At 39.8% G+C, this 24,038-nt stretch overlaps 1 protein-coding gene across 1 annotated transcript in view; it reads left to right on the forward strand.

Annotated features, from left to right (window-relative positions):
• The first annotated feature begins 681 nt into the window (after nt 1-681).
• FBXL17 (F-box and leucine rich repeat protein 17) overlaps nt 682-24,038 on the forward strand; it is a 307,168-nt gene continuing 283,811 nt past the window's right edge. The window contains exons 1-4 of the mRNA XM_065656470.1: nt 682-1,582; nt 12,898-13,020; nt 15,525-15,782; nt 16,588-16,719. Coding sequence (XP_065512542.1) covers nt 833-1,582; nt 12,898-13,020; nt 15,525-15,782; nt 16,588-16,719 — 1,263 coding nt within the window. The 5' untranslated portion in view covers nt 682-832. The remainder of the gene's footprint in view (nt 1,583-12,897; nt 13,021-15,524; nt 15,783-16,587; nt 16,720-24,038) is intronic.

Raw genomic sequence — 24,038 nt, forward strand, 5'->3', positions numbered from 1 at the left:
AGGCCCCATATGGGCCCTGGGTCTGGCCAGACAATGATTTTAAAAGCAGCAGAAAGCAGCAGCTTTCTAGAGTGCGTTGGTGGGAAGAAGGTGTTCGCGGTGAAAACTTGTGGGAATTCTTTTGGTGGTCTCAAAGCTTGCGTTACTCTGCCCCGGCAAGAACCCAGCCACAGCCCTGCGCAGCTGGGTAGGGTCACAAATCAGTGGACAGGAGCCCTGCCACCCTTCCCGATAAATTGTGACCAAAACAAGTTTATTTCACGTATCAAAAGATGTGCATATATTGCATGCGTATTACATATATAAATAATATACACACATATACAGGCTCCACTTCATACACCTGGATTTTTACACACAGTAGTGTGCACACAAAGCACGCACGCCCGGACACACAGAGGCTCACACGTACGCGCACACGCGCGGTGCGTGTGCCTGTGGGGGGGTGCGCGGGCCGGGGAGCTGTTACCGGCGCCCCCGCAACCCCCCGCTCGGCCGTTGCCAGGGGAGGCCGCGGCCGTTGCCCCGGCCGCCGCAGCGCCGCGCCAGGCCGCTCCGCGCGCCGCCGGCTCCCAGCGCGGCCGCCAGCAGCAATCCCGCCCGGCGGCGGCCCGGCGGCGCAGCGCCGCCCCCGCACCTCCCCCGGGGGAGGTCAGGCCGGCGGTAGCGGAAGCTTCTCCCTCCCGGCGCCGCGTCCCGGAACCAGCCCCGCCGCCGCGTCCCGTCCTGGCTCGGCCCCGCCACCTGCCGCCCGCGCCAGCAGCATGACAGCGCGCGCCGCCGCCTCCCGCAGGTGACACCCCGCGGGCCCTTCCGCCTCGCCGTCTCCTATATGGGCCACCTGCTCTCGAAGGAGTCGAGCAGCCTGAGCCGGGACCGCCGCTGCCGCCGGGGGAAGACGGTGCCGCCGCGCAGCCGGAGCTGCTTCCTGCGCGGGCCCTGCATGCTCTGCTTCATCGTGCACAGCGCCAGCCCTCCCGTCCCGGAGCAGCCGCTGCCCGCCGGGGACCCCCTGCTGCCGCCGTCGCCCTACGCGGCTCTCGCCACAGCGGAGCAGCGCGCCGCCCGCCGCCTCCTCCGCCTGCCGCCCGCCGCCTGGGAGCCGCGGGGCCGTTGCCAGCGCTTCCTCCTCTCGGGCCTGCTGCCCTCGCCGGTGCGGGGCCTCCTGGGGCCGGCCAGGCCGCCCGGCGAGGTCGCCTCCGAGATGGTGTGCAAGCGCAAGGGGGCCGGCCTGCCTGCCAGCCCGCCCTGCAAGCAGCCCCGTTGCGCGGCCGCCGCCGCCGCGGCGGAGCCCGAGGCCGCCGCTTGCCAGTGCCCGGGGGATGCGCAGCCCTGCTCCCTGCCCGCCGCCGACGGCTGCGCGGCGGGCGGTGAGGGCGCGCCGGCCCGGGGCACAGACGGGGACTGCAGCGGCGGCGGGGGGCAACCCGATTCGCCGCCGCCCCCCGCGCCGGAGGAGGAGGGGGACAAGGAGGAGAGGGGCTGCGAGGAGCCGCTGGAGCACCCCGGAGACTGCTGCCGAGAGCCGCTGCCGCCGCCGGCCCCGGACATTAACCAGTTGCCGCCCTCCATCCTGCTCAAGGTGGGTCAAGGCGGGCGGGCCTGCTCCCTCCCCGCGGGGAGGCGGGGCGCGGCGGCCCGGGGCTGGGCCTGCCCCTGGGGAGGGCGCGGGGGCGCTGCGTCCGTGGCCGTGGGTTCTGTGCCGTTCTGTTCTGCTCCGCCCCGGGGAGGGCTCGCCACCTCCAGCCCGGCAGGTGGCCGCGTCTCCTCCCGCACCGCCACCTGCGGGGCCGCCGAGGGGCGCGGTGCCCCGGCCACCGCGGGTGTACGAGCACACCAGGGAAATACATAGGGTTGTGGGTGTGTTTTTTGTTTGAGTATTGTTTTTCCTCTTTGTTTCGGTTTGTTTCCGTAAACGGCATTGTGAGTCATTAACTGAAGACAAACTCCAGAAGCTGCCTGTAATTTTGACTAGTACTGGTAAACTCCCTAATGTGTCCTTCACAGGTAGCTTCTTCCATCGCTGATGGAATATTCAGCAAGGAGAACAATCGCTGTATTTAGTGCTGCTGTGTAGGTCAGAACTACATAGACAAGTTTTCAATATTGATTGGGGAAAAATTGTATTACTGTGTATTTTGAGTCAATTTTGGCTTTACCAGTTCCACAGTCAGCCTGATTATTTTTAGCCCTCTTGAATTACATGCTTTCATAAGCTCTTACTCTGTATCTTCAAAGAACAGTCCTGTTTACTTTTCTGTTATCTTTATTGTCTTTTGGTTCCTTTAGTAATGTTCTCTTTGAGAACGACTTTCCGTTTTTAAGCTACTCTGTTCATCTAGCCCCGACTTCATTGAGCTAAACGGTAGCTAAGATGATGAGTCTGGCTTGATCTGAAGCATGTGATGTTTTCCATAGTCTGATGGAAGTGTGTCTTTAAATTTGGGGGAATAGGTTTTCAGTATTACAGCAGTTTACTCTGGGGACAGATAGCTAAACTTAAAGCAAGGCATGGTACTGAAGGAGCTTGAGGCAGATGACTCTTCCTTTTCTTCATGCAGTGCTAGTTGTACACCCCAATGTGGGAAGTACTTCCATTACTCTTTTGTTGTCAAACTATAACAATCTACTTACCTGTGTCTTGCACATAAAATTAATTCTGAGGGTTTTTTTGTTGTTGTTGTGGGGGTGTTTATTATTTTTTGGGGGGGTACACATGAATATGTTAGTAAGGATACATCACATTCCATAGATGCACTATTCAAATTCTGTTTTGACAAATATATAAAACTCGTGACCTATCATATCTGAATTAACCTCTTCTATGATTGTGGAGTTGAAGCTTTGTTTTGTAGTTCTTCTAAAAAATAATCTGTTTGCCAATATTATTGGATGACAATTTTTTAAAAATATTTTGTTGTTTTAGGATATGGACTCAGACTGACTTGATTAGTATGACTTAAATGCTTTTTCTGATCAATGGTATGAGTACTCTTCTGTGGTTACTTCAGTACTCAGTTTCACTTTTTTGAAAATACCAACCTGTAACTCTGCTATAAACTGGTTCTTTTATTAGTTATGTCACGTCCATCTCACCTCTGGACTAGTTTAAATGTTTTTTTCATATAGTTTTCTATTTTACATTGACACAGTGGCTTATCTGTGTCTGTATTTTAAAGGGGTTTTTGTTGTGTTCCTTGATTCCCCCAATTATTTTGTCTGTTTGGTTTCCCTGTAGCCCAGCTCCTTCTGCAATGTTTTTGAAAACGCCCGCCCTTAATTCCAGCAGCTGGAACCAACCTACTCATCTGTTTGGTGTGGGGTTGTGTGTGTTGTTTTGTTTGTTTGTTTTTTTAGTTTTTTGGGGTTTTGTGTGTGTGGTGGTGTGTTTGTGGTGTTTTTTTTTTTTTTTTTTAATTATGTATTGTTCCCCAGCTCTCACCACCCTAAAATTGCCCTTCAGTCCTTAGCTAGGCTTATGGGTTGGGTGGGTTTGTTTGGGTTTTTTTGGTTTGGTTTTCTTTGGCTGCTTGCATGGCTTCCTATTCTGTAATGGGATTTTTAACTTAAGGTCTCTGACCAGGCATCTAGCTAACTGGATTATACAAGTGTTCAAAGGCCTTTCTATGCTGAGTTTTGATACAGATAGAGTATCCCAAATATAATCCTTTCTCCAAAGGAGCCAATTTATTATGAGAGAGTGGGAGACAAATATACCCGAAGTCTTTACTAAACTTTTCACAGTAAGTAGTGGAGACACGAACCTTGATACAATGACAAGAGATTCCATCCTCAGAAGTCTCAGAAGTCAGATCCTGTGTGGTTTTTTTGTTTGTTTGGTGTTTGTTTTTTTGTTTTTGTTTTTTTTTTCTTCCCTTGATTCCCGCCTCTGCAACCTCTCGAAGCCTGCTAGCCGTGCTAGCGCACAAGTGGCTGTCATCCTGTCTGTACCTGGGCTGGGGACAAACGTATAGAAACATTGTAGGAACTCATGAGTAATAGCTGCCCAGGTAGAGATGGCTGCCATGGGCTGCTCAGGTGCCGTTCTGTTGTTAAGCAGTTCTAAGTGTCCCTTAAGTGAAGGATACCAGGCTGGATGGGAGGGCTTTCAGACTGAGCTTGACCTGCAGATCATGGCTTGGGCCCTACTGAATCAGGAAGTTCACAGTGCAGTTGCCAGTCGATCCTGTTCCCTTGGCTGGGGAAGAGGTCTCTTCATCAGTATGGGTGGATAAAAGAACTGTGATTCCACAGATCAAACAAGCTTGCAGGTTGTTTCGCTTTTCATTTGGTCACTGAAACATGTATCAGAAAAAAGTGTTATACAGTGGACAAAATTTCTTCTTAAAGCTTTGTAGATGAGGGCGATTAGCTTTTATTAAAGGGTAATTTGAACCCATTCTATGTAAAATCTGAGGGAACTAAGGAATTATAGTTCAGTCAACTCGACTGTAACCTAGACAGATGTGTGAGTGGAATACGATAAGGGAGCTGTTTGTAAGCATGCAGTGCAGAAGATTACAAAATCTTGTGCTATGTATCACTAAGTTTTCAAAACTTTGTACTATAAATCACGAATGTGTGCCTATTGCCATTTCACTGCTATTTGTTCTGGAAAGCAGAAATCTTCCTGTTGTACCTGTTACGTCTTAGCAGTGCTGCTGCTTAAAAAAAGTTAACTGGTGTAAAATAGTCTGCAGACTGAGTGAACTTAGTAATGCTGATGCAAACGCTTCACATCTTCTTTTGAGCTGTGTTAAGAGGAACTATGCGAGTACAACACGGAAAAGAAGCTCTCTGCTGTGCTTGGTGCTTTTAAAGCCTCTGTTAGAGTTCCGAATTAGGTTGTGGGCAGTGTCCTTAAAAAAACCCACAGATAAATTGGATAGGTGTCAAAGGAGAGCTAGAGGTCGTGGAAACATGGCCTGTGTTAGTAGTTGCAAGATTCTCTTCAAATTGAATGACGCTTCTATTCAGAAAGAAGACTGAGATGCAGTCTTTAGTTATGAGAAAATTGAGATAACGTTTGACTGTATTCGTGACCTTTGTCAAATAAAAAGAAATAATAAGCTTAATTTGATGTGAAGGAAATTTAGGTGAGATGCTTGGAAAATGATAGAGTGTGTGAACATGAAGTCTTGACAAAGGTGATTTCCTGTCTCTGAGGTTGTGTGAGTAGTTGGGGTTTTTATTTATTCTTTTTTTGACAATAATGGGGATGTGCTTATCAGGGATGTTCTAGGTATGCTCGAACTTGCTTTAAAACAGAGAAGGGTCTAGAATAGATGACTTTATAAAGCATGAACACATGCTGCTCTGTCTGCAGCAGAGACTGTCAGTTTTAGCTTAGAGTTAATGCACTATGAAGGGAAGTATTTTTGTGTGTGGCTATATGTGTATATTTGATTTAACTTAATTTTTCGTAAATGTATTATTTGAAGCTTTACTGGTTCCTTTTCTTGCATCTTTACCCAACTTTTTTTTTATACTTTTCTCATTCTTTCTTTGCTGTAATAACTTACATGTTTGCATTTGATAATGTTGATCCTAAATGCAGTGCTGCTAGCAGTGTGCTACTAGCACTGCATTAAAGATTATCAGAGTGATCTGAAGTGGGTTTGATATGCCAGATCTAGACTTTTAGTTTTGCTTTCTGACTTTTGAATGCTGGCATTCATTTTAAATAAACTTATACCTGAAACATGCGTATTATAATTGCACTGTGTGTGGTTTGTTTTTTTTTTCTCTCTCCTCCTTTCTTCTGTTCTAGCCAGGAGGCAGAGGCAATCAAAATGCGTCATTTGGGTGAGACTTCATCCACAAGTTCATGGAGTCACTGTTATAATACCATATTTCTTCTTATGCTGGTGTTCCCATCCATTTATCCTGTCTAGAGTTTTTGTTGAGCCTTACTTTTAGCTAAAACACTGAGAAAAATGGAAAGGGTTTTGAAACTTTGTGGTTGATGCAGGGAAGTGAATGTTCTATTCTTTCAATCTTTATTATTCTGCTCAACTCCTTTTTCTACAGCAATGGATAGCACAACTATATATATATATATATACACACTTCTTTTTTTCCATGAAGCTTGCTGTCACCCTGTCATTGCAGTAGGGAAATGAACTAGCTTTAATTTCACTGTGCTGTTGATGACATTCTGGAAGTGCAGCTGAGAGCCACAGTTGTGAAGGAAAGGTGTGCTAGCAGACTAGTAACAAAAGCAAAGACAGTATATGGACGTTATTCCGATGATAAAGTTCTGAAAGATGTCCTGTTACTTCCTGTGATTTGTTGCAGAATTTTAAAAATAAATAGGCATTTTGCTTTCCACAGGTGTGTGTGAAAAGGTGGCTTTCATGTAAGCATGTAGTTTTTCACATTACAGAATGAGTTGAGTGATGGAACAGACACATGTCTTGGAAAGAAATTTCTGCTTTTCCTGAAGGCAGATCGATGCCTTGACACTCACCCCACCCATGGTTGATTTCTGGTGATATTGTTTAGATGTTGGTTGGCTTGGTCTGCATCCCTGAAACGATGTATTGTTGCATGGAGAAAGCAAATAGATTACAAGTTGTGCAGTGTTTGAATGAAAAGTAAATTAAATATAACTCTTTCATTTCCTATTCGTTTCTTTTGTTCAGGGTGCCTGACCTGTGTTTGATCTTTCACAATTTTGGTATGTTTTAGTGTTTTCATTTTTAAACTATTGTGGTGATTCAGAAGCAACACAGGTGTCTTGTAGTGAGGACAGTTGGGTGGCTGGGAGTAAAGCTTTATCAGCCCCTTCAAGTAAAGACAGTCTGCTTATTCGTCAGAACCCTTTCTTTCCATTAGGAAAGGTATGGTGTCAGAGTCTCCTGTCACTTCTTACAGATAGAAACTAAAGTTGTGTTTTGCATTACGGCTAAGGCAATCTGTTAGCAAGTGGCTGTTAAGGGCAGTGTCTGTCTCTCTTTTGTAAGCTCTGGCTGCATATTCCTGCAGCTGGCTTTGAGCTCTGTGGAGTGATCGGGTGATAACAGAGCGAGTTGATTCGGGTGGCTAATCTGACACCACTCTAACGTTGCAAAACTTCTCCTCAGGATCTGCTGCCTGAAAAGACTTTCTCTGGGTACAGTCACTATATTCAGCACAATAATTAAGGTAACCGGCAGTAGGGGATGAGTAAAATGTTCCTATGAATGGCAGCTTGCCATAAGAATCCTGGCTGTGATGTGAGATCACACCATCACTTTTCGTGGCTGACACATTTTTGTTAATCACAAGAGCATTTTTAACTTTTATTCCCTTTGTGGGTGTACTGAGGCTCCTTTCAGAGATATGTGCCTTGAGTGCTTCCATCTTTTTCCTGTACTCAGGTGCTCATTAATCATTCATGTTTCCCTTATTCCGTTGAGGTTATGTGTGGATAAAGTGATGAAACCTCTTAAACTAAGCAAATATTTCTCTGTCCTTCTGTCTTCCTTTCTTTTGTTGATAGATAATTCTTTTATTTTCTGAAATAGAACAAAACATCCTTTCATAAACACAAAATCACTGGAAGCTTAGCTTCTGTATGCTTGAAATTAACAAATACTATGTTTTACAGTTCAGAGTAAAGTGCATGTACTAAGCATATGTCGTTTTTTGGATGGTACTTTAGTATTGGTTTTGATACTGAAACTTCAATTAGTTGCTGAAAAAATGTGCACCCAGTTGATGAAACAAATTAGCAGTTTTCCAAGAGTGAATGTGTCAAGTTCATTAGGCACCAGGAAGTGTCTAATTTTACGTTTTAATGTTCTTCACATGTACTGTTGTTAATGCTTTGGTTTGAAAGAAATCTAGCTGATATAATGTAATGAAAATGATTTCATGAATATCTGTTCTTCTTGGATACAAAATATTTTTATAGAGAAGAAGAGACTTCATTCACAGAAATCTTTACTCTTCTAGTTAGATTGAAAGATGTTTCAAATGCAAACAATAGACATAAATAGGGGATACATGGTTCACCTTTTATCATCTGCCCTGGGGCCTATGGTCTATTGTTAGGGAACAGGCTGCCTCAGCTTATTGAGTTATTTGGTATCCTGCTTCTTATAGAACTTGCTTAGAAGCTGCTTATATAGACTTCAGGTTCACAAGGCTCTAACTTTAAGAAAAAGTTAGTAGTATCTTTAAAGAATGATATCACCAGTCAACTGAATTTTCTTGCCTCTGTTCCTCAGGCAAATGTTTCTTAAGTCTGTGCAATCAATAATTCTGACTTCTTGATTGTGGTTTTTAAAAACCTTTTATTTTTTATTTAGGAGAGTTCTCATATGTTAAAATTATTTCTTGAATTATGCTTACGTTTACTTCATATTTGATTTGTGTGATGTGAATTCTTGATTTTTGGAAAACTTGGTGCTGAGGATGTTGTGTCAGCAAATACATACAGTTTTCTAGTGTTGCATCCATAAATGTTACTACAAAAAACATACAACTGACTTTTCATGATTTTATTTGATTAGAAGAGCAGTTAGGTATCTGCTTTTCTTGACTGAACTTTGAGGAACTTGGCTAAAGACAAAAGTTATCAAGTGTTTACAGATTAATTAAGTTTACTACGTGGATTTACGATATTTAAATCTTACGTTTAATCTTCTAAGAAAAGATACTTATAGAGGTGTGTGTATGGTTGTTCACTTTTTTGGTTGGTTGGTTTGTTTTGTGTTTGTTTGGTGTTTTTTTTCTCCCCTGTTCCTGCTGAAATGGTAAGATTTAGCACACAAGTTTAAAGTAGTCCTTTTTGGATGCACAGCTTGAAATATCTAGAATACATTTAATGGAGAAACAGTGGGGAGGTTTTAAGGATGCCATGTCCGAAGCCCGTTGCGTAGGACTTGATGGTAAAGGAATCAATTACACAGAAAAAACCCTTTTATTTCTAGCTTCTCTGGTTGGACCCTTCAATAATAGTAACCAGCAGCTGCTTCTTCCCTTTGCCATCCATTGTCTTACAAAATACTTATTCCAGGAGGTTGAAGAAAAGCCCAAAACTTGGTCAGGCACTATTTTTTGACAGTCTGAATTGTCCTGTGCAAGGACTTAATTTGGCTGTATTAAAATCGATTGAACCATCGCCTGATCCAGAATTGTGGATTGCCATAAGTGTGTGCAAACACACTGAAGATAGTACTGCGGAATTAGTTATGTTTTGTTGCTTAAAGGTAAAACAACTTGTTTGCATGGATTGTCTCCTGTAATGGATTTGTATGGTTGTATCTATCAAGGACATAAAATTGGACTGTTTGAATTGAGTTCAGCAGGTTGAATGTGGTCTGACTGAAAGAAAGCTGGCTACATCTGTTAGTTGACTTTTGCTGTCCTGGGCATTGCATTTTTAGTTTTTCTTTTCACTATGGACTTTAATAGGTCTGTGAGCCCTTATTCTGAAGCAAGAGCTTGACACTGAAGAGCTGACTGTATCTGGCAGGCGTGATAAGGCCATCAGTATTGAACATTATGAGTGTTGGTCCTTAAATAGGATGTAGCCTGGAGGCCCAGAAGGTCTTTTGCATTCATGGAAGCGGAAGAAAAACCCACTAATCTTAACTATCACTTGAAAGGTTGAAGCAGGAGGCACTGACATCTGTTTTAGGAAATAGAACTGAAAGAGAGTGAGATGAGAGAGCAAGGAGCACAAGTAGGGGTTTTCGTTTCCTTGTTTTGTAGAACTCTGCTTCCTCTACCCCTGCCTCTTGCCAACAGGGGAAAGTGTGAAATGCAACTAGAAAATACTATTAAATTTGTATTCTTTTTTCTTTTGAGAGTGCAGAAGCATATTTCAGTCTCTCTGGTGCCTGGAAGCAGGATTAGACAGGGATTTGAGGAGGAAAAAGTGAGTATTGGACATGCAGGTGTACATGCTTGAGTACAATTTTCAAGAATTAAATGTGCTAACTAGTGGACCCAATGCCCCCAGAAAGTCATCTGTCATAAGCAGGAGTTCAATGGACAGACTTGGGAGTAGGAGTGGTTTTAGCTTTCAGCTGTATTTGTACAACCTTGGGAATTAGGGGGAAAAAAAACCCCAACATTCAGGACAAGTAGCCTGCCATAGTATCAGTATGTATCTAGAGAATGAAACTGAATTAAAGGGTGGTGAAGGTCATGAAAGTTGTAGCATTTTATGCATTAATACAGTATTTTAACCAGCAGCTGAGATAATCCCTTAATGTAAGAGTGATGTGCCACCAAAATTGAAAATGTATAGGCTTTGCTACTAAATTCCATTTAGTGTACTTCAATACATCTTCTTTTAACAACTGCAAGCTCTGAAGAGAAAGTGATATTTTATATGGTATTCTTCAGAGTCTGTTTATATTTGGAATTTTTATAGCCACTGCAGACAACAAAACCAGTGAGGCCTTGTCTTTGAACATGTACCACTTTGTAACTTCTGTGGCTATGCCTGTCTCACTGAAACTGCAATGACACTGTCAGCAGCTGCTTTTCCCCCGGTAGCTTCACTCTGTTTCTCAAGAAGCTGATTTGCAACACTTGTACACTCCTTACTTGTCTCTGCAATTACAGCTTGGACTAAAACATGACCACAAATGCTTTCAGACATTTCTTCCACAATAATATGTCTGTGCAGAAATACTATTTGTGTCAACAACTGAATCAAACTTCTTTTTTTTGTTTCGATGTTGGTACTGCTGTATCTCATGCAGTAGCAAAGCAGTAGTAGTAGGTCTTCTGTGATTTGTGAGGGCTTTCAGCTTTTGGTAGGGTGGTAGTTTGAACAGAAATTATTTAAGGGCTTTCATATTTCCAGTGGCAGCTGGATTAGCAACAGTCTTTGTTATTCTGTGTTTGCTATGTTCTTGTTTTAAGAACTGCACACTCTTGTTTCTTGAAGTGAAGGTGGTATTTCCACAAATACGCATGTGTATTTCCCACTGCACCAAAAGATTAGTTAAAATATTTTATAATGCTGACCTCAGCATCCCTTCTTAATATTAACTGGTGTCAGTCTGATGTCCATCTAAACACAACGTGGATCATATTGCTTTGTTCTCTTCTGAGGTTTTTGTAACTGTTAAAAGATTCGGTTGTCTGTTCATGCTGGTAGTAGGATCTCAAGTTTCCTGCTACTTTTAGTAACTTAGAACTGCTGAGAATCATCAGACTGCCATATTTTTCTAGTGCCTAGAATTGCAATTTTGCACTGGGACCATCAAATGCCAAATTACCACTTAGTTTTTAGTGGTTTTTCCCTGCTTGACTTGGGGCGATGTTATTTTTTTTGGATGCTGATCGCAGCCACCTCTGTGCATGGATTCACTAGTACAGACAAAGAACTGCAGGGAGGAAGCGGGCATTGATTGTTTCATATGCACTTGTCTGACTATGTTCGACTGATTCCCTAATAAACATCCATTGACTCTGGTATTGGTTGAGTAAACAGGTTGCAAGCAGAATCCTTCAGCCCCTGTGAGTCTTACATAAGATATTGCGAGTTTTTCATAGCTAGAAGAAGAAGATGGGAGTGATAACTCTTGCAAGTGTTCACAGAAGGTGGTGAATTTGATTAGTTGCGTGGGGTTTTTTTTCCCCCTCCTTATTATATTTTGCTTATTATATATTTATTTTAGAAGAGTCAGCCAACTGTCCTTTGCTAGGGGGTATTATAGGCATGTACATATTTAAAAGTGCTAAGCTAAGCCATCTCCTAGACAAGAGGGTAGTAATGTTTGTTATTGTTGACAGTTGATTGTCTAGTGTGTTCTAAAGGCCACCAATGGTGGAAATTCTGTAAGTTACCAGGTATTACATTCCAATACTTCGTTGTCCTTAGTTTGAGACTAACTGTCCTACCCACCAGGAAGAAGACAGAAGTGTTGTTCTCTCTAGTTTGTTAACGCCTTTACCCTCCCTTTTCCATGATTAAACAGTCCTAGTACTTTCTTTGAATGTTTCATATGTTCTAGACCTCAGTGCTTTCGTGTGGACACCCTGCAATATTTTCAGATTTTCTTGAGCACATTGCCTGAGATTGGCTATAGTGCTGCTTCTTAGTGCTTTATGTCCTCATAAGTTGAGTGGGAGAACTGTTCCACCCTTTGCAGTCTATTGTTGTGTAGATATCTTAATGCCACAATTGCCTTTTTTCGTTATAGGATGATGTGTAGATTAAAGTTCACTTGTGGTTACAGGGTACCTTCGTACGTAACTCTTGACACACCACGTATTTATATTTCTAAACAACAGTGCTTCTGAGGAAGGGCTGAATATAATAAATGTAACAGCAATTTATGGGCCTGCCATAAAGTTACAGTTTTTGCTTTTGTTTTTTTTTTTTTTGCAGGCCGCTATTGTGCTCAAAACCTTGGGGTATAAAAAGCTAATTCTGTGCTTAGTTTCCTTGTATGACACTGATCCACTCTGCTGTTCTGCTCCACCATCTCATGCCCTCTTCCCACAAGACTGATGTTTTAGTACCTTTATGACTCTTCTTTTTAATTCAGTTAAGGAATGAAAGGTTTTCTATGTGAATCAGAGTGGGAATGAAAACACCTTTTAAATGGCTTGCAAATAACATTGAGCTAATATTTGTATTAGAAATTCTTATGTATGCCATCTCAGAAGCACATTTGAGATTTGGTCTAAGAAATGAGTGTTTAAGTAGGATGCATTCTAGTTTTGGTTGTGCTCATGTGTCTTACTAATATTGCCAGATATTGTGGAGTGCAGGACTTTTGGTATTGTCCTTGACTAATAAACTTGGGGACAAGTTCTAGAACTGTGTGTTGCAATGCATGCTAATACTTTTTTGTCTTTTACAAGACGAGTTGGCAATAAAATATTTCTGTCTGTAGAATAGGATTGCTTCTGACAAATAATATTTTTTCCCTTTCTTTACAGATATTTTCCAATTTATCTCTGAATGAACGTTGCCTTTCAGCATCGTTAGTCTGTAAATATTGGCGTGACCTCTGTTTAGATTTTCAGTTTTGGAAGCAACTGGATCTCAGTAGTCGTCAACAGGTATGAAGGTATCATTGTGGAAAAATTGTGTTTTGATGACTCAGAATTTGTTCTCAGGAGTTATACTCTTGACAAGGGCAAACAAAAGAAACCCATAAAATGGTGATATCTGTGCTTTCAGGGATTTTTCTACTAGAGGCTGAAAATGTCTGGACCCTTAGGTTGACTCCTTTAAATGTACCTTCTTGTGACTGAGGTCATTTGTTAAACAGTATGAGGACAAGGGCTGTTTGAAATGGAATGTGGGTTACCTGCCTCAGGTCTGCATCAGGCAGTGGTAGTTCCATTCATAAGAACCATCAGATCTCATTAACTGAAAGATGTACATGAACTTTTCTGAGGATGCGCTAGTTTGAAGAATGGTCACCTAACTGGTAACAAATTATCTTTAATTTTTCTTTAACTGATGTGGCTCCTACTGGTTGTGTCTTTTTAGGCCTTTAGCTGATCCTAGAATTAAATATGCCTGGGATTCATGGACTTCATTTAGTGAGATCCTTACAGAGTCCAGCCTTAGATTGTTCTGGGTAACTTTACTCCCTGGAAAACATTTTTCAGGATGTCCATGTTGTTTGGCCACCTTCTTTAGGTTTCTTATTACTTAGTTACTTGTGGAGGTTTATAAAACAATTTCTTGAAAGTTTTATGAAAGTATAGGGTGAAGGGGAATAACCATTGGAGGGTCCCATTTGAAGCAGCAGCAACATGAACTCATCTACGTTCGATATAAAGTATGTACATGGGATGTTATATTCAGATCACCAACTCATAAGAAAGCATGCAAGTTCTCTTCCTTCTAGAGTTACTAGTTTAATGTATTTCTGAACCACTATGGAAAAATTACCTATCAGATTGTCTAATTTTTCTCAAGTGGCACCAAAGCATGCTCAGACCAAAGGTCCATCTTTTTGCTCTATAGGTACAAAGTGCCAAATCAGCCTTCTTCATTGTCTTGAGGTGTAGCCTTATTTCTAGTACAAAGTTTTTTAGTGATTTTGCCTATTAGATAGGTTGAGATGTCACTAAAGTTTATCAGTTGTGGGCATTGCCTTAAGAAATCTATCTTGCCAATCTATCTTCCTAAGCTGATATTAAGCACAAATCTTATTCTCCTCTGTGTGTAGGGAGAGTTGGATGGTTTTGATATCTGTGGTTATTGTTGAGGTGTGGGTTTTTTGTTTTGTTCGTGTTTTGAGAGGTGTTGTTTGTTTAGGCGTTGTGTTTTTTCGTGGGTTTTGTTTTAGTTTTTTTCATTTTGTCGTGTTTTCTAGCTAGCAGCTGCCTGATGAAATAGCAAGAAAAAAGATTAGGCTTGCTACTAATGGAAAACAGATTGAATGCAGCAAAGAAAGTGTTTGTTTCACAACTGTGAAAGAGAAAAGCAAGAGATTCATGTTGCTCTCTTGCCCTCTCTAGGCTTAAAGCTAAATCTCATCTATGCGAAGTGGTGGATAAGTATTTCTGAATGGTCTTGTTAGAAAGACTTTCATCATATGTCACTTCAAGTTTCTTGAAACCAAGCTTTTAAAGTGAGGGAGTGCTATGCATTGTGTCTTCTTACCTGCTTTGGCTTTGTTTGTTTTAACTTAGAAGCTTGAGCATGAAGAATATCTTACATTTCCTAGGCTCTTTGTAGGACTGGCTTCTCTTAAAATTATTTGCATGTTAGCTACTCTGTTTCCCTGAAAATAAGACAGCGTCTTATATTAATTTTTGCTCCAAAACTTTTTACTTTTTTTTTTTTTACATGTGTAGCTGCCTGGACACTATTGAAATTGACTTTTTTTATGAACTGTAACTAGGGCTTATTTTTGAAGTTGGACTTATATTTTCAGCATCCTCAAAACTCATGCTAGGGCTTATTTTTGGGGTAGCTCTAATTTTCAGGGAACAGGATAACTGCAGTGTGTACAGGTACACAGTAAATAGGACCTTTTTTTTTTCTCCAAAGGGCTCTGCAAAAATAGTATGTGTACCCTATTCAGTGGTCTTTCATAAACTAATACTTAAAATATGCAAGTGTTCCATTTTAAAACTGAGCAAATAACAGGAGGAAACTTCTGGGGTTTAATTAGCTTTTTTCTGTTATGGTGTTCTTTCCTTCTCATCCATTTCATTCACCTTAGGTGGCTGTCTTCCATTGTTAAGAAACCTGTTGCATTTCAAAGACTTAAAAACCTTCTACTTCTCTGTCAATGCTACCTTATGTATGTAAGTAGCATGCTGCTATAGAAGGGCAAGCAAATCCTTTTCTTCTAAAGGATGATGAATTCTTTGTCTAAAATACAAAGAGGACCACTAACTGTTATTAAGCGTTGGAGAAGAATTCTTCAAAGATAACTTAAGAACATCCTGGTATAGTCAGTTTTAATCTTGGAAAACAAGTATTTTCATTCTCCCAATAGCTTATGGAAATGCATCTTACAAATAGTCGTTTTTGTGCTAATGAAATTAAAGATATTTATGAATATAATTCAGTTTGAATATTTGGATTTTCTTTGCAGGTCACTGATGAGCTGTTGGAAAAGATAGCGTCAAGAAGCCAGAATATTACTGAAATCAATATTTCTGATTGTCGCAATGTGTCTGATAAAGGAGTACGCATATTAGCAATTAAATGTCCTGGACTCCTAAGGTATACTGCCTACAGATGTAAACAGCTTTCTGACACCTCTATTATTGCAGTTGCCTCTCAGTGTCCTCTTCTTCAGAAAGTGCATGTAGGCAATCAAGACAGACTCACTGATGAAGGCCTAAAGCAGGTAACAATCCGTTCCACAAATTTCTTTTGTAAATGTAGTATCTTTCAACTTCTTAGCAAGCACTAAAAGGGACACGGAAGAAGTTAACCTCTTGTAGGATTTAATTAAAATCAGATGGCTTCTTCTACTTTAAAAACTGTTTTATGGAGGTATTTTCTTGGTGCAGTAAATTCTGGTCTCTAATGACTATACATAAATGTTATTTTTCGTATATATTTTTTTTAATATCCAGGGGTTAAATTATTCCTTTTATAATGAAATCTCTGGTTTGATATCTTCTGCTTCACCTCTGGCTGACTGAGTTTTCCCAAACATAGTTGCTATTTGAAACCAGTGTTTAAGTAACTCTTTTTTGCATCATGAAAGCCGAAGGTGACCAAGATCTTGTTTGCCTTCCAGAAGGTTTCATCTACTCTCTTCTGTTAAATGAGCATTTAGGGTAAGCTGTGAAGTAGTTAGGTTAAATCACATATGCTCTCAGTGTTGTATCATACAGGCGTTGTTAGCTACTTACATGTATGCCAAATAAATAATTCAGTTCTTATGTGCTGCTCCTAGCTCTGTTTTGTTGACTGTAGTTAGCAACTTCATTTTGTCATGTATGTAATTATAATCTTTCTTTTTTTATATAGTACTTACAAAACCTGTAAAGAAAGATGATTTTTAAGCGGGGGGCAGAGAAGCAGAAAGAAAACTCCCAACTTTCCAATTCAGTCAAACCCTGTCTGTGGTGTGTTGTGTTGTTGTGGTGGTTGTTTTTTTTGCCTTTATTCTTAAATACTTGCTTTGATTTAATTAATTGCAGCTGGGCTCAAAATGCAGAGAATTGAAAGACATTCATTTTGGGCAATGTTACAAGATCTCAGATGAAGGAATGATCATTATAGCTAAAGGCTGTCTGAAGTTGCAGAGAATATACATGCAAGAAAACAAATTAGTAAGTACCTGTCATGATTTTTTTATTTCCCCACAGTGTTTTCATTGTCAAAGCTTTCCCTTGCTTTGTGTCTGTTTAAAACTTTCTTCTGAATAGCTGCTTTTTGGCAGTGAATTGCTTAAAAATATTCTCTAGCTGTGAAAATTTAAGTTCTACAGAGATAGCACAGAACATGACTCAAAGTACAAGTTAAGCTAATGCTATTACACGTGCACATTAACTTTTGATTTTGACATGACATGCCAGGATTGTTTGGGAGATGCCTGATTTGTGTACAAAAATACTTAGTCCATACAGAATATATCTTTTGTTTATACCAGTATGTTTTTCTACAGTAAAACGTGCAAACTTACCTAAACTAAAAGCTGTATGGAAGTTGGGTTCTTGACTACAAATAATACACTCAGATAATCTTTTATTGAAATTTGTTACTTTCTCATCAGAATGCAGTAGTGTGCCTGTGCTAGTAGATGGAAGTTGTTGAGGAGTAATAAAAATATCTTGTGTCCTCATTATAAGCACTCTATGAAATGATGGTTTCTAATGTCAAAAGCTAGTATCTACTACATGGTATAGTAGAGCACTGGCTTTTTAAATTTATTTTTTCTTGCAAGTAAGTAGAAAAATTTGCTCGCAGTTGAATTCTTAACTATCAGCTAATACAGGTTCAGGTTCAAGTTATACCCTTTAGTTTGAAAACTGCTGAACTGGAACAAATAAATGGTGTTTGTAAGAAAACAGCATACCTTGTATTCAGAGTCATTTGATATTTGGCTTAAAATAGACAAATGGATACAAATGCCCAAGATGGTTCATTTGAGAATGGTTTCTATTAAAAAAAAAAAAAGCACACCAATGATTTGTTCTGATCAGAATTGTAGGAGGTTGAGAAATAGGAGATAATGGCTAAAACTGACACTTCAGAATAGTTTAAATGCAGAAAAAAGGGTGTGTCCCCTCCTCCTGTATCAAAACAAAATCTTTAGTACTGTGAAAATTAGTCCTTGTAATACTTACCTTAATATGTGAAAACATATGTACTTAAAAAAAAAAGAGAAATGAAAGTTCTGAGAAGCCTGAAAGGAAAGCAGACTCCTGCAAAAATGAACTCGAGAAAGGCAGGGAAATTCAAACTATTACTTACCCTTGAATGAAAGAATAAAAACTCATTATGCATATTCAAGGCTTGCATAATTGTACATAAATGATTACTTAATTGCATGTGTAGATTATTGTATGTATAAATACCTGCATAAGTGTATGATAATTGGAAAATATGTAGGCAAGGTGTTAATTTGGCCTTCCTTTTAGTTATGTCTTCTTGCCATTGAAAGTTTTATTTTCATTATAGTCTGAAATGCTACCGACGAGGTTGACATTACAATTGTTAGCACTTAAAAGTCCTCTGATTTTATTATCTGAAATGTCATCTGAGTTCTTAGTTGAAATTGGGCATGGGAAGTATCTTGTAGTTTTTAAGACAATCAGGAAAGATTTCACTTTTACTTTGTTTCCTTGCCTTCATTATTGGAAATGTGGAAATGTAACATTAATTTGTCATTTGAAATTAGACAAAAATATGTACTCTCAAATAGGAAACTTCTTTTAATTATTTTGTCACTACTTAAAAATTGTCAAGTGGCATATCAAAACTAACCCTTTGCACAGTTCTTCATGCCTATATTTTTTTCAGTGTCTTAATTTTTTTTAAAGCTGCTCCCCAACCTTATTTTTTCAGGAAAAAATAAACTTGTGGCAAAGTTAATTTATCTTGCAAAAGTCCACATTCAGCTCCTTAAGTCTGGGTCTAGAAATACAAACATGAATAAATTGTAAAGCTGTTATGAACTCCAGGTTGTTGCACCTTTTAGAATAAAATAACACTTGAATGATTCTACTAGATGACAAAGCTACAGAAACTGATGTGCTTTTCCACTTGCTAGGGGCAATAGACTTTCAAATCTTGCTGGAAGTGTAATTTTTTGTGATGAACCAAGGCAACTTGTAAGAAGTTCTTATGCAGCTGTAAAATAAAAATTTTCACCTTAAAAACCCCCCAGAACCATATAAACCAAACCAACCACCAACCCTCCCCCCAAAAAAAACCCCCTCAAAAAACCAAACCAAACAAAAAAAACCTGACCCAACAAAACATAGGAAATGTTTAATGCTGTGAAGTTAACTTAAAAGAGAGTATGCTTGAAACAGTTTAATGTTTCATGGCTAATGATAATCCACTGTTTGATTTGTCAAATTCTGTGGGTTACTTTTCTTTTTAAGACTGCCTTCTAAAGTGAAACCACTGTTAATATTTGCTGTGGCACATCTTAACTTACTGCTCTTCTGATGAAAAAGGTGTTTTGGGGAAATGTGTGTGTGTGTGTGTTCATTTTCAAAATAAGTAAGTATTCATTCTCTGAAATTAAAATCTTCCGTGGCAAGAAAAGTGTACTTGACATACGAGGGCTTTAATTTGTGTCTTTGAAGTTCATAGATTGTCAGTTTGATATAGGAAGAAGACTTCTTCCCCCTCACCTCCTTTTTAAAAAGCTTCTCTAGGTTCTTTTTAAATACTGTAAATTGAGTTTGTGTGTTTGGTTTGTTTTTTGGTTTCTTCCTTTTTTCAGAGGTGTTCAAAACCATGTGACTCTTACAGGGATTTCTATTAGTTTCACAATGTGTAGTCCATTATAGGTGGTGCGTAATGGCTGGGTTTTCGTGTAGGCTTGTCTCAGACTAATGGATTTCATACTTCAAAAATACATCTCTACAGAGGCAACCAGCAGCTAAATAATGCCTTTGTGAGTATTACTTTACAGTGAAATGTGTATCAGGCCATGCAGTTCTGTTGCTTCATCTGTTGCTAAGTAACACCGTTGTCAGACTACTGAGCAGAAAGAGAGAAAGAAGAATTTATGTTCTGATTGTTTAATGCATTAGGCATTGCACATAAAAAATAGACCTTTTTCCTTTCTTTGAAATGCTGATTATGTCATGTTAATAAGTGAAAGCTGGAAGTAATAAACGGGTGCAAAGGATGCGTGAGGGAAAAGTTAACATCGCGATGCTAACTTCACAACACAAGGTGGTTGTTTGCGTAACTGTTTATGATTTGTATCTCTTCAAAATATGTTTATTTTTCCTCTGGCCTTTGAATAGAAGAGTAATTATATACAAAGCCTCTTTTTTGAAGCATACTGGCTGGATTGGAAATGTAGAGAAAAAAAAAATTATAGAATTTCAGGATTTAGGAAGATTTCCACTATGTTGAGTTGTGTTTCCTTATCTGTCCCCAGGCAGCCTGACACAATCAAATAATCTTTCAGAAATTCAGTGTAAATGGAAGAACAGATCATAGCTCTGTCCAGACAAAACTAGGAAATTTCCTAGCTGCTTGGTTGAATTTAATTGGACTTTTTTTTTTATGGTCATAGCTGGAATTGGATGCTATATAACTCTCGTTTTTGCATCATATGATTGATTAATGTGAATCAAGCTGGTGGAAGATGAACTGTTTACCTTCTTGCTAACTCCTTTTTTGTCCTTCCACCCCAGACAGTCAGTTACATAGTTTCAGCTGAAAACTGGGATAACTGCTCCACACTAACATGCAGCATTCTAAGTGAGCAATGGAGCGGGACTGTACTTAACCAGAATTGTCAAGGAAAATTAACCCTCTTCATTAGAGCCCTAAAAGGTTTTAAAGATTTTGTGATGTCTTCGTAGAGAGATGCAGAGTGAGTTTGTGACTACAGTGCACCCAAAGAGAAGGATTGCCCCCAGAAGCAACTTTCTACAAGCCGTGTGTAAAGTCTCGATTTTGTCATTGTGAATAGAGTAGATCTAGATATGGGAGCTCCATTTTAGAGCTGGGAAACACCTTCTCCGCTTAACTGTGTAGATTTTACACACTATTTCTTTTTTGTTGTCTTTCCTTAACTTAGTGGCTAAAATTATATTATAAAGGTTGCTGAAACTTAGCATTAGGGACAGATTTTTACCTCCCTATTCCACCTAGAGTGTACATGTTTATTCATGGTGAATTAGATATGGATGAGAAGTAGCTTCTAAAGGTGAAGGTAGATGGAGTTTTAGATAGTATAACAGGATGACAGCATTCCTACCTCTATGCTTTCTTCCCTTTCTCTCTTTTCTCTTTTTCAAGGTTGTAGAGGGGTGGATGGGAATAAACTACTACAGTTGGAATGCTGGTAGGATTTCTCCTGTTCCAGTAAAATGATCTTGTGAAGTAGATGGCTTGAAGACAAATTATTTGTCTAACGGTTCCCTGATACATTCATTAAGGCGGTTATGGCCTAACTTGGCCAAGTTTCTAGTTCCTTGTTTGTCTTTTAATTCTATCCAGGAACAGCATCTACTGTGAGTGGAAGACTATTCAAGATAACAAAATTTTGGCACTATGTTTACTGATTTTATTTATTTATTTATTTATTACGTTTGATGTATGAGAACACTTTTATAGTAAATATTTCACAGGTGCTTATTTAGTGGTGTTTTTAAAGATGAGTATTTCGTTAGTGCTCTGCCGATCTTTGCAGTTTGTAGCAGAAAATACAGAGCAGAAATTCAGGCTACCTGTGATGCTATGTTTCATAGAAACTGTAATAGTTATGTGAATAATATACTTTTTTAGTTTCAGTAAGAAAGAATTAAGATAGACGAAACCAAACACTTCAGTTTTATGTCCTGTGATTAAATATTTGATATACCCTTTTAAAACATCGGCTGGAATCGATCTAGTATAACAATCTGTAGGGCAAAATGAACTTAATTTTCGTGTTTTCTGAATAGTCACAACATAGTGTAATCTGATTTCTTTATCCTTATGTACTTTACTGATATTCCATTCCTCCCCTCCCCCTTTCTTGAATTTGGAAAGCAATTCTCTTCTCCGTACACATCAGCTACAAAACACTTCAGCAGTGTGCCCAAGGCCTTCCTGTGTGACACAGTGCAGACGTGGAGAGGAGAGAATACTTTGCTTTGAATTTAGTCCAGGCAAATTGTTTGAGATGAAAAGTCAGTATTATGAGGCATATAAACTGCACATCGAAGAATCATAGAATCAGTTTGTTTGGAAAAGACCTTTAAGATCATCAGGTCCAACCGTTAACCTAATACTGTCAAGTCCACCTCTAAACCATGTCCCTAAGAACCTGATCTATGCATCTTTTGAACACCTCCAGGGATGGTGACTCCACTGCTTCCCTGGGCATCTGATCATGTGAACTACTGAAGTTTAGAATATATAGAAAGAACTTACTTTTTCACCGGTAACAAGTAAATGAAAGAGACCTTTGGGGAAAAGTATTTCTTAAGAGTGTGATTTGCCTTCCATCCCAATGTGTACCATATACTATTTTAATTTTTACATATAGTTACTTAAAACTGTTCTACGTGGAGAAATTTCAGGAAAAGGATCATTTTCCCACACTTCTTTGTGAATACTTCCCCAAAATACTTCTAACTAGCTTCTTTCATAAGACTTTTTTTTTTTAATTTAAAACCTCATATTCTCCAGGAGAGTGATGCTGGTTTTCTTTGTAGACACAGAATGCACATATAGGACTACTTACTTGCTAAATGTATATATACATATTAAGGATGATGCCTATGCTGAGATTGGTATCTCTACTGTATATCATAGATTCAGACAATGACAGTTCATCTTTTGTCAAGTATTAAATTAGAGCTTTCTAAAGCAAGAATTCCTTACAGGTGACGTTGTTGGTAGCATTCACTAGGAATGATAAAGTCCTTGTATTTTATTGTGTGAAACACATTACATATAGATCAAAAACTACTAATGTACAGTAAAAATAATGTTCAGTGCTTTAAAAATGCATTGAGTAGCTGTACTGAAACTAAACTGAGATATGGGGAAACAGGCTTTCGTAAGAACTGTTTGAGACCTCTGTTCAGTATTAGAAGCTGTGTCGGAAAATTAGTCTTTCAATAAGCTTCCTTCCTGAAACATTCACTTTTTTCATTTTCACAACAAAATAAAATGGTTGAATAATTTCTTCAGAAGTCTAACAGATATAGCCTTATTTTTCAGAGTGGTTTTTTTAATTTGTTTGTTTAGAACTGTTGAATTTTTGACTTGGGCTGTTTCTGCCATGCAGTTCAGGAAAAAAAATGAGGTTTTGTGCTCGTGCATGGATCTGTATTTGCTGTAGAGGCATTTGGACCAGTATGCAGGTGTCAGACCTTTCCGCGTCAATGTTTCTGTAAATGACGTGTCACTAAACGCAGTACTGCGCCGGTACCAGTAGGTGGCGCTATTGACCGTGCAGTGGCGGCAGCGCCTCCGCGTCCTGGCCGGTGAGTCCCCAGCGCGCAGCAGGTGACATCCGCACCGGTGCTGCTCCCACACATCGTGTTCTCTCTTCGGTTCAGCTGCCAGGATCGCTGTCTAAGTAGTCCTTGAATGCCTTCAGACTGTCAGCATAACAGAACCTATCCGATTAAATAGCATTTGGCTCTTGCAGTGTAGTTATGTGCATTCTTAACGAAGCATTTGAAGAGGTTTGCTTTGTGTAGTTCATTACATATTAGGAAAAAGGAAGGAGAAAACTGTTAGAATTCTGGGACATTGTGGGATATTTTATGCTCGTTTAACACAGAATGACTTCAAAGAACATAGGATGGAAACGTGTCTTGGGTTTCCCAGAGAGGTGGTAGATGCCCCATCCCTGGAGACATTCCAGGCCAGGCTGGACGGGGCTCTGAGCAACCTGATTTGGTTGAAGATGTCCCTGCTCAGTGTAGGGGGGTTGGACTAGATGACCTTTGAAGGTCCCTTCCAACCCAGACCATTCTGTGATTCTGCCATCTCTACTAGGTATGCTGAGTATAAAGTGAGTTGAAACTAACTGCTGCTGGAGGCCCTGAGTGAAACCCTGCAGAAAACCAGCTATTGTCCCTTGATTTGCTTTTCACTTATTCATAGATAAGGACACTGTCTGCAGTGATAATGCAGTTTTGAACTTCTGGCTTCTTACAACCTGAAGTATCGTATGGTTCTAGAACATATCTTCTGAGGATGCATTTTTAAGTGTACAGCCTGGCAAACTTTGCTTTTTGAAGCAAATTATTTTATGTGCAGACTTCTGTAGTAGTGTGGTTTTTCTTATTTATGATGTTAGTTTTATTTTTAATTCTGTAAAACATAAGTACTTCATGTGTCTTTTCAGTTATATTTCAAGGCTATGTGTCAGAGGCAAACTAATTTCAGTTAAGGCTTTGGTGTCAGATGAAGTAGGAGCCCCTTAAAGTAATAATTTTCAGCTTAATGC

The sequence above is a fragment of the Caloenas nicobarica genome, chromosome Z (assembly GCF_036013445.1).
Source record: "Caloenas nicobarica isolate bCalNic1 chromosome Z, bCalNic1.hap1, whole genome shotgun sequence".
Classification (NCBI taxonomy): Eukaryota; Metazoa; Chordata; class Aves; order Columbiformes; family Columbidae; genus Caloenas; species Caloenas nicobarica.